Raw genomic sequence first — 18,700 nt, 5'->3', positions numbered from 1 at the left:
AGCCTCACATTACAGAATTGGCTGGATTCTTTATAATATGGTTTCATGTTGTTTTCAAAGAACTAGTTCGCCTGAATAAAGGAATGGATATTCAACAAAAAATATATAAGATCCAAACAAAAACACTACTATAAAAACAAAATCTCATTAAGTATACTTAAACAACAAATTGTTTTGCAGTTTACAGTTGTCTGCTCATTGGTAAGGGCACATAATTTTACGACACGAAAAGTTCATTAAAAATTTTGAATCTCAGACTGAAGTAATAAATCACTTAAAAAATAGTTTATTGGTTTTAATCCACAATGCAGACTTAAACAATTTTACACTATCAATGAACTATAAAATGACACCTTTAGAATGGGGTTAAAAACTTTTACAGAAAGATCTTAATTATTACAGTGGAGTAGTTGTTTCTTGTTGACTGGAAAATTTTACAATTTGAATGGACCCAAATCATATTGAAAATACTTACGCTGACTGTTGGGTGCCAATTTGTTGTATCAACTGAGAGTAAATATATTCATCAACTCTCTGTTTTGCCAAAGCTACCTGTTCACAAATTCAAGCTTCAACAAAAAAGTTGTAACAGCTTAAAACCAAGAAAAAGGTAGAAAGAGCAAGCGACGGTTTAATTCCATGTTAGTAGGACTTGCATGCTAATTCCATGTTAGTAGGACTTGCAAGCGACAATTATGTAACCCTTGCTTTTTATTGCGGGGAGGAGAGGGAGAGGGAGAAGGAGACGACGACCTCTAATGTCACGTAGGAAAAAACCTAAATTCACAGTGAAGGTGGAAGATGAAGCTGATGTGTCATTTAAATTTTTTTTTTAATATTTACACAGTGTAACATCCACGTATTCATCAAACTTGACAACTCAATAAGGTTGCGCCACGTTGGCATTTGCACCGTTAGGTTTTTAACGGTGTGAGCGAAAAGGACCAGACTGAACATTTTTTAACAAATTACGGGGCCTTACTGAACTTTTTCAAAAGGTAGGATCATTTTGAACCAAATCCATAAAAGTAGGGACCAAAATAGGTATTAAACCTTTTTTTTAATTAACCGAACACGTTTTCTGTAATTCTTTACTCCGCTGCGCGACTCAAAGATATCGGTTGTTCTAACCAACATAGTGATCATTCATTCTCAAGTAGAGAGGAATGATTCATGTGGTGAGAGTAGCCATAGGTTCTTGTTTATAAGCTTTGAGCACAACCCTAGACAACTGAAATGAACTAACCTTGTGTGGTGCTTGGGGTGGGCCAACTATTTACCATCACTAGTGCAGTAAGGGGAAAAGACAACAGTTATTTTTGCCAATAGGCAGCGGTTCCCGAACCGAGGCATATTCAAGCGAGGTAAAAAGGGGTATCCTTTTTGCCTCGGCTTAGAACCGAGGCATAAAACGATATGATTTTGCCTCGATTCGTAGCTAACTGAAGCGGTATGCTATTTGATTTTCTTATTTTTTTTTTGCAGGAATTTATGCCTCGATTCATTATGAACCGAGGCCGTATGGCCGCCTCTACTGCCTCGGTTGGAACCATAACCGAGGCAGTAGGTTTTTCTTAATTTTTTTTTGCTTCGTTTGCCAGCCTCTTTACGCCTCGGTTATGGCATGAACCGATGCTATAGGGGGTTTTTGGCTTCGGTTATGGTCACAACCGAGGCATATTCCCCTGGTTTTTTTAAAGAATAAGTCTGTTTCTGCAACATTTCCAACTGTAGAAACAGACCTGCATATAATTTCACATTCAGAATAGTCTAGAAAAATCCAGAAGCATATATTTTGAATAAAAAATATATTAAAACTTAAATACATTCAATGTAATCATATGTACAGCTTCTGAGAAGCATAAATCAATCCAATGTAATCATAAATCAACTTTGAAGCCTAAATCAATCCAATGTACAAAGTTAAACTAATAATAATGTACAAAAGCATAAAACAACTTAGAAGCATAAACTTAGAACTTACTGTATCCTAAAATCTACTACATACTATTATATAATTGAATTGCATATTTAGCCAGTGCTTTCCTCACAAGTTTAAGTGACTTCTCTTAAATTGGAGCAGTCATATTGAATCTCTGCATAAAACACAATGATTTCAATTAGTGTATATGAAATATAAACTATAGAGAAAATAAAATTCAAACCTAAATATTATCATTTGTCATCCACTGGTGTAATGTGCATGAATAGTGGTCATCATCCAAAACATGACATAGTAACCACATTCATATGACCCCGTTTGTTTATTACACTACAATATGTCATCAGAATTATAAAATGTTAAGTAACATCATTGGAATGGAACATAATGTAACAAAGTATGGAATAAAATATCAAACCTTAAGGGGAACCCATGCAAGCTTTTTAGCTATAGCAGTAGATCTCCTAGATAACATCATATGTGTTGCAAGGGAATTATTAAAAAAATTGCTTTAGGATAAATTTATATAACAAAGAAAGTTGAAACATTGAGGTTCTTACCAATCTAATACATGTCTAAGATGGCTGGGAGGAGACTTATGCAATGAACAAAACCAGACAGCAGTGTTCTCCGGTATGGAGATCACAAGTAGCTGCTAATGACGCCTAAAATTGATGATAACTTTATTGTCATATACTAGAATTAATAAATGAAACTTTAAAGTTAGCAAACTTCACTTACCCAAGTATATAAGGGAGAAAATATATCTCCTTCCCCGTTGCAAAGCAGCTGGTGATGTATGTTTGGATATCATCAAATTTATTTCTTTCATGAGTGATAGAGGGGTCAATGAACCCATATACATCATTGAACCCCTTCTTGTTACTAACATCAAACATATACCTAAAATGAAGAAATAATCTGATATAAGTAACTTGATAAAAAAGAATTATATAAAAAAGTTCTCATAAACTTACATCATCCACAGCTGAACGAGTGTAATATTAATTTCTTCTCTCCCCGATGCAAGCTCCCTAACATCTTGCTGATGCAAGTACAATGGGATCTGAGCTTCTCTTCCAAATGTAGTAGAATCTCACTGTACAATCATTGGCGCATCTGAAATGATGTTAGCAAGCTTGTCTAACGCACCAAGAGGGTCGTCCTCAGATAAATGAGTCTTCTTCGGTGTAGGACTTCCCTCTTAACCTGTCTGCTGTTACATGAAAAAATGGCTATGTTATGACGTCAATAAGAAGTAAATAGTAAAATTGAGAAGTATATAGTAGGAGTGTTTACCGGGGGATCAAATACATCACCAACCAAATGTCTATGCCAGGCGACAAAGGACTTAAATGCCTCTTGCACAGTGAAAAACTCATCTGTAGGCACAAGAAGAACGACATCTGGTACGACAACTTCATCCACCGTGACCTTGACCTCATCTTCTGCCAGCTGTACACCATGCACTATAGTGGCTGTCTCATAGATTATGCCACGAGCCACTAGCATGGTCCCGATATCAGAGAGAATATATAACTAACATGGACGAGTGTCGTCCATGTCGTCCCCTGAGGCACCGGCAGTTGAGCAACTTCCTTTGCCGCTTCTACCCATCAAATTAAATGTTAGGTTATACAAAAAGTAAATTAATAAACAAAAATGATTATTAAGTTTACCTATAGGGGGCACAACATGTTCCGCTACAGGAGATGGCAGAGGACGATTGCCATAATCCTCATAACGTTGCTGGAATTGGCGCTCAACCATTTCAGCAACTTCATCGTACAACTCTGCCCGAACCTTCTTTGTGATCTCCTATGTCATCTCTTTTCTGATGTCCTCTTTCAGCTTTTCGTATGAACATGGACGCGAGGAAGACCCAAAGAACTGTCGTATACCTATGCCAGTCCCAGCAACACGTCCGTTCTGGGTGTTCAGGTCGTCCAATAGCTATGACAAGAATATCCTGACAACCTTGTTGTGTGAATTGACTTTGGAAGCTCTGCTCAACCAAGGAGTCCTGTAACATAACAAAACTTCAATCCTTGGGAGCTCTACTCAGATCTATGTAATATATATAACAAAAATGTTGTAAAAATATGAGAAATGACATCTTAAATTCTTTCAGATATCTCTCTGGCAGAGTTGGAAGTATAGGAGCCCCGATGGTCTTATACGGGCTAACTTCCACTTCTCGTGCCAAGATGGTGGTGAAGGAGGAGGAGGGTCACCACCCTTAAAAAGTGGAAGTATTGTCTGACATCTGCTTCATTATTTTTTCCTCAAGCTTCCGATATCCACCACGAGACAATAAGTGTGGATTTTTATTCTGAGCACTTATTCCCTGTGTTTTTGACCTTTTTTCCTATGACAAATGAAACAATTGTTATGATATAAAATTATGAATGATGACTTGAATGATTTTACCTACACTTACTTGCCACGTCTCGGATGAACGAAGCTCTACAAAGTGATGCCATGTTTCTTCGTCAATTGCTGAATATTTGGAACATGAAATTTCATTATTTTTTGGTCCAAATATATATCTGGACGTCAATTTTGTCTTAAACCCTCAAAATATTTCTGTAATTGTAGATAAACACCTATTCCTTAAGCTCTCGGCATTTGGGATATCAAATGTCATCTGCAATAATGAAAGTAATAACCTTATATCAATATAATTAAACTAGAATTTGGAGCAATATTGATTAACTGACCAATAGATCTTGCCAGATAAGATTCCGATCAACCTCAGATACATAGTCAAAGGATGGAGTAAGTATAGAGATTCGATCACGTGCTATTACTCCAAGGTAAAACCTAAATTCATCTGTATTTGGCCCAGATGCTACTCCAGTGACCACGTCAATAATGACAGGTGTCCTCTCACCTGCATTTCTTCTAATTTGAAGTTGGTGTAACCTCGTCGCTCCTCTAGTGGGTCTAGAAGTGGGGACTTCATTTCCAGACGAATTTGGTGCCTCAGCCATATATCTGTCACAAAAAATAAGATAAAAGATTAATAAAAGACTTATAAAATAACAAACATATTAATAAAAGATTAACAAAAGCCATAAATTTTTACACAAATATGAAATTCATACATAATCATATGGATTGGTCATATGTATATTCCCTCATTGTGATATTCCCGAATTGCATGTACATCATCAACTAACGGGTCATCATCCAAATTTATTATCGGTTTAAATGGATGGTTGTCAGGAATATGAAGATTACTTATATTCTCTTCTTTATCTTCAATTTGTCTTTTTCCTTGAAGAGCGACGTACCAATGGTCAGATGCAGGATCTTTGACATAAAAAACCTGACTTGCTTGATATGTCATGATAAACGGTTTGTCTCCATAACCAACTTTTCAAAATCAACTAGTGGCATACCAGATTCATCTATTTTGACACCACTCTTAATGTCGACCCACTTACATTTGAAGAGTGCAACAAAAAACTTGGTGTAATCAACCTCCTATATCTCTTCTATTCTACCATAATATCTCATTGATCCAATTACATGATTTTGATCTTTTGATGTGGAAAATTGTAGCGACTCAGCTTGTAGACTGACGCCACTATTTTGTATTGTGCTTTTATCATCCAAAGTCTTTGTATAGAATGTGTAATTATTAATTTCATAGCCTGTACAACATACAACATCAAACAAAGTCTCAGAAGACCGTGATTCTTTCAAAACTTCATATTTGAACCAGGACAAGAATGTTCTGTTATGCTCCATCAACTGCCATTTCTCTTATTGTCTTGGATACTTGTCCTTTACAAGGGCTTTGTGGGCTTCCAAAATGGGATCACCTCATCTGTGTTGTTTAATATGTATAGATGTGCTTGCATCAATTCTTCACGACTTTTCGTCACCACATTCACATCTTGGATGCTTTTACTTGTAGAACATCTATTCAACCATGATGTCCGAGGGACTCCTATCAGATTTGCTTTAGTCATATAATCAGAGCAAAACTCGATACTTTCTTCAACAATATATCTTTCAATCATTGAAACTTCTGGACGATATTGATTTTTGACGTACCCTTTCAAAATCTTCATATAATGCTCAATAGGATACATCCATCTTAAGTATACTGGTCCACACATCTTGATTTCTCTGACCAAATGAATAAGTAAATGCACCATGATGTCAAAAAAGGATGGAGGGAAAAAAATTTCTACCTGACACAAGATGATGATAATGTCGCCTTGAAGTTCATCTAACTTTGTAGGATCGATGACTTTACTACAAATTGATGAGAAAAATGAGCACAATCGGTTTATGGTCTGCCTAACGTTTTTGGGAAAAATTCCACGAATTGGCACCGGTAACAATTGTTGCATTAAGACGTGGCAATCGTGAGAGTTGAGTCCAACAAGCTTTAAGTCCTGCATTGACACTAAGCTCTTGATATTTGAAGAGTATCCTTGTGATACCTTGATACTCTTTAAACAAAGACAAAAACTTATCTTCTCTTGTCTAGACATTGTGTAACATGTAGGGGGCAAATAAGTACGTTTACCAATCTCTCTTGGTGCCAACTCTTCTCGGATCTTCATGTCAACCAAATCCAAACGCGCATTCACTCCATCTTTTGTTTTTTCCTGGATGTTTAGTAGTGTACCAATCAAGCTATCACAAACATTTTTTCTCTACATGCATGACATCTATGTAATGTCTAACATCTAAATTTGACCAATATGGAAGATCAAAGAATATTGATTTCTTCTTCCAAGGGGTCGTTACAGAAGACTTCTTGGACGTTTTCCCAAATACATGATGTACTCTATTAACTTTTTCAAGAACTTCAAGTCCAGTAAGTGGAATGGGTGCATTGTCTTTCTCTTGTTGTCCATTGAACGCTTTCTTTAACCTTCGATATGGATGATTAGATTGTAAAAATCGCCGATGACGCATATACACTATCTTCCTTCCGTGTTTTAATTAATGAGTTGCAGTGTTTTCTTCACATATATGACATGCTTTATGACCCTTCACACTATACCCTAACAAATTACCATAAGCTGGGAAGTCATTAATGGTGCAAAATAACATGGAATGCATCATGAAAGTTTCTGAAGCAAAGACATCAAATATTTCAACCCCATCAACCCACAACAACTTCAAGTCTTCAACTAGTGGCCTGAGATAAACATCTATGTCATTTCTAGGCTGCTTTGGACCAGATATCAACATTGACAACATCATGTACTTTCTTTTCATGCACAATCCAGGAGATAAGTTGTAAATATCAGTATAACATGCCAACAACTGTGATTGGTACTTAAATTACCAAATGGGTTCATTCCATCAATAGCTAACCCAAACCTAAGATTTCTATATTCTTGACCAAATTGGGAGAATTCTTCATCAATATTTTTCCATTGCTTTGAATCAGATGGATGACGAAGCAGCCCATCAGTTGTTCTCTCATCTTCATGCCATCGTAGGTTTTTAGCATCTTTGGGATTCGCGAACAAACGCTTAAGTCTGGCCACGAGTGGAATGTACTAAACTACTTTCAAAGCATAACCATTCTTTTTTGTGTGACCACTATCTTCACCGTTGTGTTTTGACTTGTATCGTGATAACCCACATTTTGGACACTTTATCAAAACTTCAATCTCATTCCTATATAATATGGAATCATTCGGACATGCATATATCCGTTTATACTCCATACCCATCGGACAAAGAATTTTTTTTGCATCATAATTACGAGTGGGTAATGTATTTCCATCTGGCAGCATTTCATTCAACAACTACAATAATTCTGTAAAAATCTTATCAGCCCATCCATTGCTCGCCTTTAAATTCATGAGCCTTAACACCGCTGACAACCGTGTGAACTTAGTTGAACCGGCATACAAAGGAGTCTCTGCATCAGTGGACATCGTTTCATACACATGCGCTTGGCAAAAGTTTATGCGCCAACATCGCAGATCATGTCCTCTAAGTTGTTTTCTTCCAGTCGATCTTCCATATTCATGGTGGAATCATATACATTTTCAGTTGGAGAGACAGTTGGAAAGTCTATTAATTCGTCGTGTCATATCCATGTTGTATAACTTCGTACGAAACCATCACAGATAAGATGTTCCCTAATATCAATTTAATTCAACTTCCTCCCATTCAAACAGTTCACACAGGGACATCTAAACTTGACTTCATCATCACCACTTGTACTCGCATTACATTGCGCAAACTCTATAAATTCTTCTACCCCTATCTAGTACTCAGTGCTGATGCGTGATAAATTAATCAACCCTCGATCCGTAGACAGGTTTACTGAAATTGTTTACACAATTTCAATAATCTTGAATCATCACTTTGATCGTGTTTGTATTCAAGGTGTGACCCTATCCCATTCAAGAAGATTCACTTTTTTAAGTTTATTAAACATATACATTTTAAACAACGTATCTAAAATTTCACGAAAATGTGTCAGCATTTCGCATTGGTCTTCAGGTTACACGAAATGAAAGTGATTATAAATCACAATGAAATATGCACCTGAAGATCAATACAAAACACAACTGCAAATTTTCATGAAATTTAAAACATGTATATTAAAATTGATATGTATTAATAAACTATGAAAAAGTTATTACTCTTCTTAAATTGTCCAACAGGACAATTCAAGATTCAATACTTGTAAATTAATATTACCATCTCTTATTCATTTGTAAAAAGTACATTTGTTCAAAAAATCTAGAGATAGTAAATAATTTTTGTATTCAATCTCAAACGGGAAACTAAGGCTAATTCACAATAACAATATATTCAACAAAACAAATAATTACATATGCAACATACAATACAATCAATCAAACAATATATTCAACTAAACAATATATTTAAGCAAACAAATAATTACATGTTCATATTAAGAGGAAAAATTTAAGAATAAGAACCTAGGAGCGTAAAAGCCGGTCAACAATGAAGAATGTCCCTCACCTCAAAAATATAATATCTTGTAAAAAACAAACAACACATTAATTAGTCTCATGATTCCTAACCTCCTTAAAGTTTATTTTATCACCATATCAACCAATGTTACAAACAATTCAAAATATTATTCTCTAACTTGTATATCTTTAATTAAAAAATATAAACCAATTTACATCATCAATCAATTTACATTATCAAACAATTTAAGGCAAACAATTCAAAATTCTATTCCCCTAATTTCTATATCCCTAATTCAAAAATATATACAATCAATTTACATTATCAAGTAATTTAATACAAACAATTTAAAATTTTGTTCACTTAATTTTAATATTCTTAATACATTTGGCTAAACCCTCTATCCCCTTCCCTGGATTATCATCAACAAACACTACCATTGCTACTATATTCAATCTGAAAATGAAAAAAAAAATTAAAATGGTAGCAGCAAAGACAACTTACCACGAGTAGGAGGAGAACCGTGGCTGCCACAATAGAGGCAGAGGCACTGCGAGTGAGGCATAGGTGGAGGCGCAGGCAAGGCGACGAAGATGTTGGCGCCAGTAAGGAGGCAGAGGTGCAAGGTGGCGAGGAAGGTTGAGCCGCGAGAGAAGGAGACAGAGGCGCGGAAGGTTGAGGCACGACGAGGGAGAGAAGAAGAAGAAATGGAGGCGGGGCAAGACCGACGATAGAGGCACAACGACCACAGAGGTGGAGGGGCGGCGAGGAAGGCGGTAGAAGTGGGTAGTGGTGGAGTAAGAAGAATGGCAGTGGCACAGAAGAAGAAGAAATATCGCGTGAAAAAAACTATTCGCGATTCTAGAAATGTAACTCTAGAAAAACGATATTACCTCGGTTGATCCACTTAACCGAAGCAGAAAGGGCCTACTACCTCGGTTTTCGGCGCAACCGATGCATAAACATTTCAGTAAATGACATTTTTGAAAATAATTTGACCATATATGCCTCGGTTAGGCGCCCAAACGAAGCGGAAAGAATTTATGGCCTCGGTTCCCAACAACCGAGGCAGTATCAATTGATTAATATGAATTTAGAACGTTCTCTTTTACAGGGAGCAGGTTTGTGGCAGGATATACTGATTCAGTTGCATGCAGAACCGAGGCAGTATGCTTCTTTAGTCAGTGGCAGCAAAGGGATTTGGTAGGAAGAGATATGAAAAGACGGAGTGTGCAGGGGTATATGCCTCGGTTGGTTGTGATAACCGAGGTTTTATCTGTCTCCAAAAAGGTGTCAGTTGGAAGGTCAGATTTGGAGGGCTGTATGCCTCGGTTGACCGTAAAAACCGAAGCAATATCGTTTTTAGGCATCGGTTTGCTTTTAACCGAGGCATATAGTGTGGTAAAAATTGTGGAATTGCCACCGCGTTTTGATACGCTTCGGTTTCAGACAAACCGAAGCGTAATGTGCGAGTTAGAATCCATTTTTTTTACTAGTGCATACAAGTGCACAAAGTACCATGAGTTCGACATTCATACCTAATCCAGATGAGTCTTGTCTAAGTTATGACATATATAGAAAGATGATTTATTATTGTACTAATTTGAGTTAATGTTTGAATTATATATACATATATATGTATATATGTATATACATAGTACAATAATAAATCATCTTCCTATATATATCATATATATATATATACATATATATGTATATACATGTATCTTCCTATATATGTCATATATATATATATACATATACATATATATATATATATACATATATATGTATATATATACATATATATGTATATATATACATATATATGTATATATATATATATATGTATATATATGTATATATATATGTATGTATATATATATATATATATGTATATACATATATAAAATGTATATAGATATATAATATGTATACATATATAGATATATGTATGTATATACATATATATGTATCTATACATATATATATATATGTATCTATATATATATATATATATATATTATATATGTATACATACACATATATATGTATACATACACATATATATGTATACATACACATATATATGTATATACACACACATATATATATATATATGTGTGTGTGTGTGTATGTATATGGATGACATCTTTTAATCGGTGTTGAGAGAGAAGCAACCGAATAGAGAGTTTTATTCTTCAAGGGTAGAATCTTTTGTTCTAGTACTTTGTAGTTTTCTAGTAAGTTATCATCCATGTAGTATTTTATTTTGGTAGTTTTATTCTACTAAAATGGAATGTTGCATTTAATAGTTTGGATCAGTAGCTTATTCTTGTTTATGTCTTTGTTTGTTTGTGTATGTTTTTATCTTTTGTAATAATCACCTTAATTTGTGTGAATTTTGGACATCTTCTAATTCTTTCAGCCTGAAGAAAAGATGAAATAATAACATAGATAGGTTTGTTTTCAAGTGTGGAATCTTCTTTTTTAGAAGCGTCAATTTTCTTATAAGTTATCATGTGTATGATGTTTTATTTTAATAATTTTATACTATTAAAATAAGATATTACATTAAATATTGTAAATTGATTTAAAAATTAAATTAAAAAATAGGAGACAAAATAAGGACAATATGAATTGGGTGCCCTAATCCAAATTTGTTGAAGGTATCCGCCATATTTTATAACAACAACCATTGTGTAAAACAAAACAACCATTGTTTAAAACAAAGTTGTAACATTTTTCTCCTTTTTTTTTCCCTTATTTTAGTGTGTCTGTATATTTGTGTATTATGATTTATACTAGAAAACGTTATTTTAAAAATAATTTTTATATTAAAATTTTTTATAAAAGAATAACTTTTTAAGTTATATTGGTACTTAGATTGATATTATTTTTTTAGAAAAAAATAAGTTTAATTTAAATAAAATAACTAGCTTCCCAATTTCTCATTTAAATCTATTGGGCTAGCGTGTCACAGACAATTTTTAATAGAAAAAACAAATTCTTTATACTTAAAAAAAAAATCTTTATAGTTCTTTATTTAAATTTAGGAATATGTATATTTATTTTCTGACAAACTTTCATACACTTGCACGGGAAAGATAACAAATATGAAGGTGACCAAGATAAATTACGAAAAAGATAAGTGTACCCATATTTAGCTTTAATTATATTAAATTCAAAATGTAATATAACATTTAATACTTCTTATTTTATTTAAAGATTCGAAAATTATTTACTTTCTTTGTTTAAATAATAAAATTTAATTTTTACCTTTATCTTATCTTTTCTTATTCTTCAAATATGCAAAAATAAAATTCTAAAATTCTAAAATGATTAAAATTTTCCTTTTTAATGCATTAATTAATTAATAATATATTTTGCTGTTTTTAGCAAAACCATCTCTCTGTTTGAAGAAGACAAACAATTTTAATCTTCATGAATAGGACTACTATAGACGTTTTCTTAAAAGAACATTTAATATATTTTAAAGTAATTATTATAATTTATAAACCTTTTTCAAGAAATTAAAATAATGTTATATATTAATTTCAAGGAAAAGATTTACTTTCCATTACAACAAAGTCACAACTCATTAAATTTTGGAATAAAGAGTTTGAAAAGTTTTAAATTTACATTATATTTATACAAAATTAAAAGAACGTTACGGAAATTATAATAAGGATAAATTGAAGAATGAATATAAAATAAAAATACTTAATTTAAAAATGATTTAACATTTTCCAAATTTTCGGCATCAAGAAAGGCTTCATTAAAATTATCTCCCTTGGCAGCATGTGGGCCCAGCTTTCATTTTCTTATCTCTTGACCGCATGTACTCTTACCACCACACCACCCATCCTTTCCATGGAATTTTTTTGTTTTTTTTATTCACTATCTTTTTTATAAAAAAAAAAAACTACAAGGTATCTTTTATTTTAAAAAAATAGAATTGTGGTCTTTATGTATTTTTATTCTCATGTTAAAAAGCGAGAAGTATGTTTAACTAAGTGAATTGTGGTCACCAGAATGTGAAGAATTATTTTTCTAATAACTTATTTTAATTTTTATTTAACTAAGTTTAACTAAACTTAGTATCTCTTATATGAGATTTAATTGATCACACTAATTGAACTTTCAGTTTTTAATTTCTAACAAGTAATTACATATTACAATAATGCTGAAAAAACAATATAATTAAACGTTAGATTTGACTTTTAAATTAATATTGTTTTTTGTAACTTTTTTTTTAAAAAGTAGATGTAATTTTTTTGATTTGAGTGGGTAATTAATTGGCGTTTGGTTGACCTTTCAAGGAAGGAGTGTGTCTCCCTCACTCCACAGCCACTGCCACATTCGTAAATTATTCCACGCTCCGAACATGTTTGTGGCACACGCCATCGTTCACACGAAGCCCAACAACACATACGCTTTTGATTACTTTCATGCCAGAAACTGATGAAACTAAGACCAGCCACCCACTTTCAACAGCTCCCACTCTGCATCCAAGTCAACGACAACTGTTTTTATTTGTGTGTGGAGCTTACAAGCTTATTTGGAAAGTACAAAAATCTCTTCAAAGACTTTTCACAAGTTTAGTACAAAATCTCTAGAATAATAATACTTTGACAATATTTTTTTTTACAACATTTTAACATTTTTTACGAATCATTATGTGATTGGTTTATATTAGTATTTATGATTATTATTATTGATTAGGGAATAATTTTAGATCAACCACAGAATGACACGTAAATAATTTTAAAATATTGTCAAAAAAATGTTGTAAGAGTATCATTACCCAAATAATTGTTCCTTCACAAAAACATCATTTGCAGTACAACACCCACTACGTTGTACTACTACATGCAGCCACACAGACCCAAAGTTTCTTCTAAGGTTAGCTAGCTTTTGGTTCCAATGACAATTATAAATTCCGCGTTTCCCCTCTCAATCTTTACCTCCCTCCACTCTTTTCTACCTCTCTTCTGCGTCGTCGTTTCTGTGGCTTTCTTTCCACGCGCTTAGTTATTCTCTCCGTTTCACAATTCAATTCAAGCACTGGTCCCTGTCACCACCACCCAGAGATTCAATTCTCCATCATTGGAATTTCTATACGCAACTGAGTAGTGAGGTAACAACTTGTTTGACCCTGTTTCATCTTTCACTCATCACTGCTTTTTTTCTTACGTGGCATCAGATATTCGAACCCTCGAGTCCGATTCTGATTCATTTTTTTCTGTTGTTTTCTTATTCAAAACTTTTCCACTTTTCTTTCTATATTTTTGTTGTTGTAAACTGTTTTAAAATTATTTTTCTGATATTACTCTATTGTTTTGTCGGAATCGCGAACCTGTAATAAATCTTGTTTCTTTATATGTTGTCCCCAAACCTGGTTTGTTAAGCAATCATTGAATATTGCTTTTATCCTCTCTCTCTCTCTCTCTCCCCCCCTCTGATTGAGTGCCCGTTGTCCCGTTTTCATTTCTGTGGTGACTGATCATTCAATCAGGGTTTAGGATTTGATGAATCCAATGGGTACTAATGCAACAAGCAACGAAGAACTCAAGGAGATTGAGAATCTCGGAAGAGAAGATATTGAAGAGGCTCCGGTTGTGCCTGATGACGTGAGTAGAATAGCACCATGGCCAAGACAGATTACAATTCGGGGACTGGTAGCTAGCTTTCTGATTGGAACAATTTATAGTGTGATTGTGATGAAGTTGAACCTCACAACTGGGTTAGTCCCGAATCTCAATGTCTCGGCTGCTCTGCTTGGTTTTGTGTTCATTAGAGCTTGGACTAAGATTCTTGCAAAGGCCAATATTGTTTCAACACCATTCACTAGACAGGAGAATACCGTAATCCAGACTTGTGCAGTCGCTTGCTATAGCATCGCGGTTGGAGGTGGGTGGGTCTTTTTCAATTGAACTTTTAACTTGTGTTTGTGTAAATGATAGTGTGTGTATTGAACTGAACTTGTATAACTGTAGGTGGTTTTGGGTCTTACCTCTTGGGTTTGAATAGGAAGACATATGAGCAAGCAGGGTTTGATACAGAGGGGAACAATCCTTCGAGTACTAAGGAGCCTGGGATTGGATGGATGACAGGCTTTCTCTTTGTCACCAGCTTTGTTGGGTTGTTGGCGTTGGTTCCCATTAGAAAGGTATTTCATTTAGTCATGAGTTATATGATGTTTCACATAGTCATTTAATGCAAGCAGTTGTCCAGATGTTGTTCTTTTGTATGTTTATTTGTCTTGTACTGTCATTTAGAAGTGACGGTCTCACTTTTAAGGATTTTGGTTCTGCTTGAGTTGAGTGGAGGTGCTGATGAAGTTTGTGTAATTTAACAGATTATGATAATAGACTACAAATTAACTTATCCAAGTGGAACTGCTACTGCTGTTCTTATCAACGGGTTCCATACTCCTAAAGGAGATGCGATGGCCAAGTATGAACATGTTTTGTTTTGCCCTACTACTAAAGTTTTTGGTATTTACAAGTTAGACCAGGTGAATGTTTATTAGAGCTCAACCAATTCAACTTTTGCAGAAAGCAGGTTCATGGTTTCTTGAAATTCTTCTCAGCCAGTTTCTTCTGGGCTTTCTTTCAATGGTTTTATACGGGTGGAGATAGTTGTGGATTTGTTCAGTTTCCCACTTTTGGATTGAAAGCATGGAAAAATTCGTATGCTCCTTTGTCTTTATTCAAGTAGGAATAGTCTCTGAACACTGAAATAATTGCTCGTGGTTTCTGATTAAAGCGCTTCAACTTGGCAGATTCTATTTTGATTTCAGCATGACTTATGTCGGAGCAGGAATGATCTGTTCCCATCTTGTAAATTTATCCTTGCTTCTGGGTGCTGTGATTTCATGGGGCATTATGTGGCCGTTAATCCGGGGACTAAAAGGAGAATGGTTTCCCGCAAGTATACCAGAAAGTAGCATGAAAAGTCTTAATGGCTATAAGGTCTAAATTTTGCTAGAATTTGTATCAAAGCTACACTGCTTATTTTAGTTCATTAAATTTTTGAAGCCTTGATTTTTATTTTGACTTTTTTTCATTTTGTTGCTTCAGGTTTTTATTTCCATTGCATTGATTCTTGGTGATGGGCTTTACAATTTTGTCAAAGTCCTCTATTTCACTGCCACGAATATCCACGCCTCCGTGAAGAGGAAGAACCTTAATACATGTAAGTAATTTCCAAGGCTGTAAGTCAATCCTCAATATATTCTCAAGTTTTACTAATCACAGCGTTTTCTCATGTAAAAACAATTGCTTTCATCAGCGGACCACCGGCAAAAAGAAAAAAGAGTGACATAATCAAAGGCATATGAACAAATATTTACACTTTTTCTGTTGTGTCTATGCATGTGATGTAGGCTTTTACATTTGGTGTAAAGCTGCACTTAGCATTTAGCCAACTAGGAATTTTCCATAAGGAGTGACTCATGATATCGGTGAGTCTTGTATCTGCGTTTTGAAAATCTAATATTTTTGGCTCTGCAGTTTCAGATAACCAGAAACCGCTCCCTATTGATGATCTTAGAAGGAATGAGGTGTTTGCAAGAGAGAGCATTCCCATATGGTTAGCATGTGCTGGGTACATATTGTTCTCCATCGTTTCTATTATTGTGATCCCTTTGATGTTCCCCCAGTTGAAGTGGTATTACGTGGTGTTTGCATATCTTTTCGCACCCTCTCTGGGCTTCTGCAATGCTTATGGTGCGGGCTTAACAGACATGAACATGGCATATAACTATGGGAAAGTGGCTCTCTTTGTGCTTGCAGCCTTGGCAGGAAAAAGTGACGGTGTAGTTGCTGGACTTGTGGGGTGTGGCCTGATAAAATCCATTGTCTCCATTTCATCTGATTTGATGCATGATTTCAAGACTGGCCATCTCACTTTCACTTCCCCTCGTTCAATGCTTCTAAGCCAAGCAATTGGGACAGCAATAGGCTGTGTTGTTGCTCCTCTCACATTCTTCCTTTTCTACAAGGCTTTTGATGTGGGAAACCCAAATGGGGATTACAAGGCACCATATGCAATCATTTATAGAAACATGGCAATTCTTGGTGTGGAAGGCTTTTCTGCCCTTCCTCGGCACTGCCTGCAACTCTGCTATGGATTTTTTGCATTTGCCATAGTAGCCAACTTGGTCAGAGATCTTGGCCCCAAAAAGGTTGGGAATTGGATTCCACTTCCAATGGCAATGGCCGTTCCTTTCCTAGTTGGTGGTTACTTTGCCATTGACATGTGCATGGGTAGTTTGGTTGTGTTTATGTGGCACAAACTAAACAAAAGTGAAGCAAGTTTGATGGTTCCTGCTGCTGCTTCTGGTTTGATTTGTGGAGATGGATTGTGGATTCTCCCTTCATCCATTCTAGCTTTGTTAAAAGTTCGTCCACCAATCTGCATGAGCTTCCTCTCATCCAGTTCCAGTTAGAACTTCACAATAGCATTCAAATATATATAGATAGGATGAAACACATGCAATCAAGCTTAGTAGTTGCTACGATGATTATGGCCATAATGTCGTAGGAGGCTTGATTGTTATCAATTACATTCATAAAATTCAGCTCTTAGAATCTTCATCCATGTAAATATTGACACACTTTGTTACGGGGAGTAGTCAATTTGAGCACACCTTCAATCTCTCTGCACAAATGTGTAAGAGTGAACATCTTCAAATTTTAAGCATATAACTCTACTGAGATATGTCAAATTTTGAATCTTTTAAGCTATCGGCTTTTAAAAGATGCTGAGTTAAACAAATCAAACGGAGAGATTGGTCTTAGTCCCAAAATTTAAGCTTTGCTTCGTACAGGTTGAGTCATGTTTCGTATATGTTAAATTTGTTTAATTTAAAAAAAAATAATTTTTTTAAATAAAGTAAAAGCTGTTTGAAAGTTTTTTCTTTTTTAAACTTTTTAGCTTAAACCTTAAACCTGAAAGAGAATGGGGAGAGAAGGAAGAGGGTAGAAGAACATGAAAGTAAAAGATAGATGTATAAAAAAGTTAGGGAGCAGAATACTGAGGGAAAAGAAAAGTTAGGGGCCTGTTAATTGTAACAAAAGGTATATTGTTTATACTTTTGATCATAGAATTGTCATAATATTTCTAATTTGTTTTCTGTATTTAAACATTTCGTACAGGAAATTATGCTCCTTTCTTTTAATTTTCTTTCTGTGCAAATACTTAAAATAGAAAATGAATACAAAATAAGATAAAAGTGATGTTTTTATTGAAAAAAAGGATAAATATTGTTACTAATTGCACCTCCTAAAATTTTTGAGACAGCCCTTTGTTAGTTTTGTTTTCTATTTCAGCCGAACAAAGAAAGGGCCTACTAATTTTTCTATATGCTCTACCCAGAATATACATTTTCACCTCTCACCTGCAAATCTAACAATTATACTCCATCCAAAACTAACTCAAACTCATGCATTACACACACACACACACACGTGTAACTTAAATACATGGTCAAATAATTAGAGTTTAAAACAAACACTAAATTTAATTATATTTTTTCACTTATGTCGCTAACCATAAAAGAAGTCCATACACTTTTTTTATTCGTTTTTATCCATATAAATCCGAAATAGTTGGTTTTTGTACTTATAAAATATGAGTTTTTGTTTTACTTTCTTATAAACATTTTTTTTCTTCTAATTTTCATCCCTCCAAAATTTCAATAATTATTTTTAATCTCATTATTAATTTAAAAATAGATAAATAACATCTATTTACATACCTTAACAGGTATTTTGAAGTGTCACATACCAACATTATATCACAATACTAATATTTTCA

The 18,700-nt window shown here is 34.3% G+C and overlaps 1 protein-coding gene across 2 annotated transcripts; it reads left to right on the top strand.

The window, feature by feature from the left end:
• The first annotated feature begins 13,771 nt into the window (after positions 1–13,771).
• LOC124841858 (metal-nicotianamine transporter YSL3-like) lies at positions 13,772–17,628 on the top strand. 2 transcript variants are annotated; one of them, XM_088106671.1, is made up of 8 exons: positions 13,772–14,015; positions 14,401–14,788; positions 14,875–15,047; positions 15,237–15,334; positions 15,436–15,570; positions 15,663–15,852; positions 15,961–16,075; positions 16,393–17,628. In XM_088106671.1, exons 2-8 carry the CDS (start codon positions 14,407–14,409, stop codon positions 17,328–17,330), a joined length of 2,031 nt encoding a protein of 676 aa, XP_087962797.1. In that variant the 5' UTR covers positions 13,772–14,015; positions 14,401–14,406; the 3' UTR covers positions 17,331–17,628. The 2 variants fall into 2 exon arrangements, with proteins under 2 accessions (XP_087962797.1, XP_047174178.1); XM_047318222.2 differs by having other exon boundaries at positions 14,394–14,788.
• The last annotated feature ends 1,072 nt before the right edge of the window (positions 17,629–18,700 follow it).

The sequence above is a fragment of the Vigna umbellata genome, chromosome 2 (assembly GCF_029865625.1).
Source record: "Vigna umbellata cultivar VRB3 chromosome 2, Vumbellata_1.0, whole genome shotgun sequence".
NCBI lineage: Eukaryota > Viridiplantae > Streptophyta > Magnoliopsida > Fabales > Fabaceae > Vigna > Vigna umbellata.
The sequence above is the reverse complement of the archived record's forward strand: the minus strand, read 5'-3'. Positions and strand labels throughout refer to the sequence as shown.

Excerpts from the sequence above, each read along its gene's own strand:
- LOC124841858 (XM_088106671.1), top strand. The coding sequence starts at position 14,407 with ATGAATCCAATGGGTACTAATGCAACAAGCAACGAAGAACTCAAGGAG. Across the intron at positions 15,335-15,435 it reads AAAGGAGATGCGATGGCCAA|AAAGCAGGTTCATGGTTTCT; the intron begins GTATGAACATGT and ends CAACTTTTGCAG. Across the intron at positions 15,853-15,960 it reads AAAGTCTTAATGGCTATAAG|GTTTTTATTTCCATTGCATT; the intron begins GTCTAAATTTTG and ends TTGTTGCTTCAG.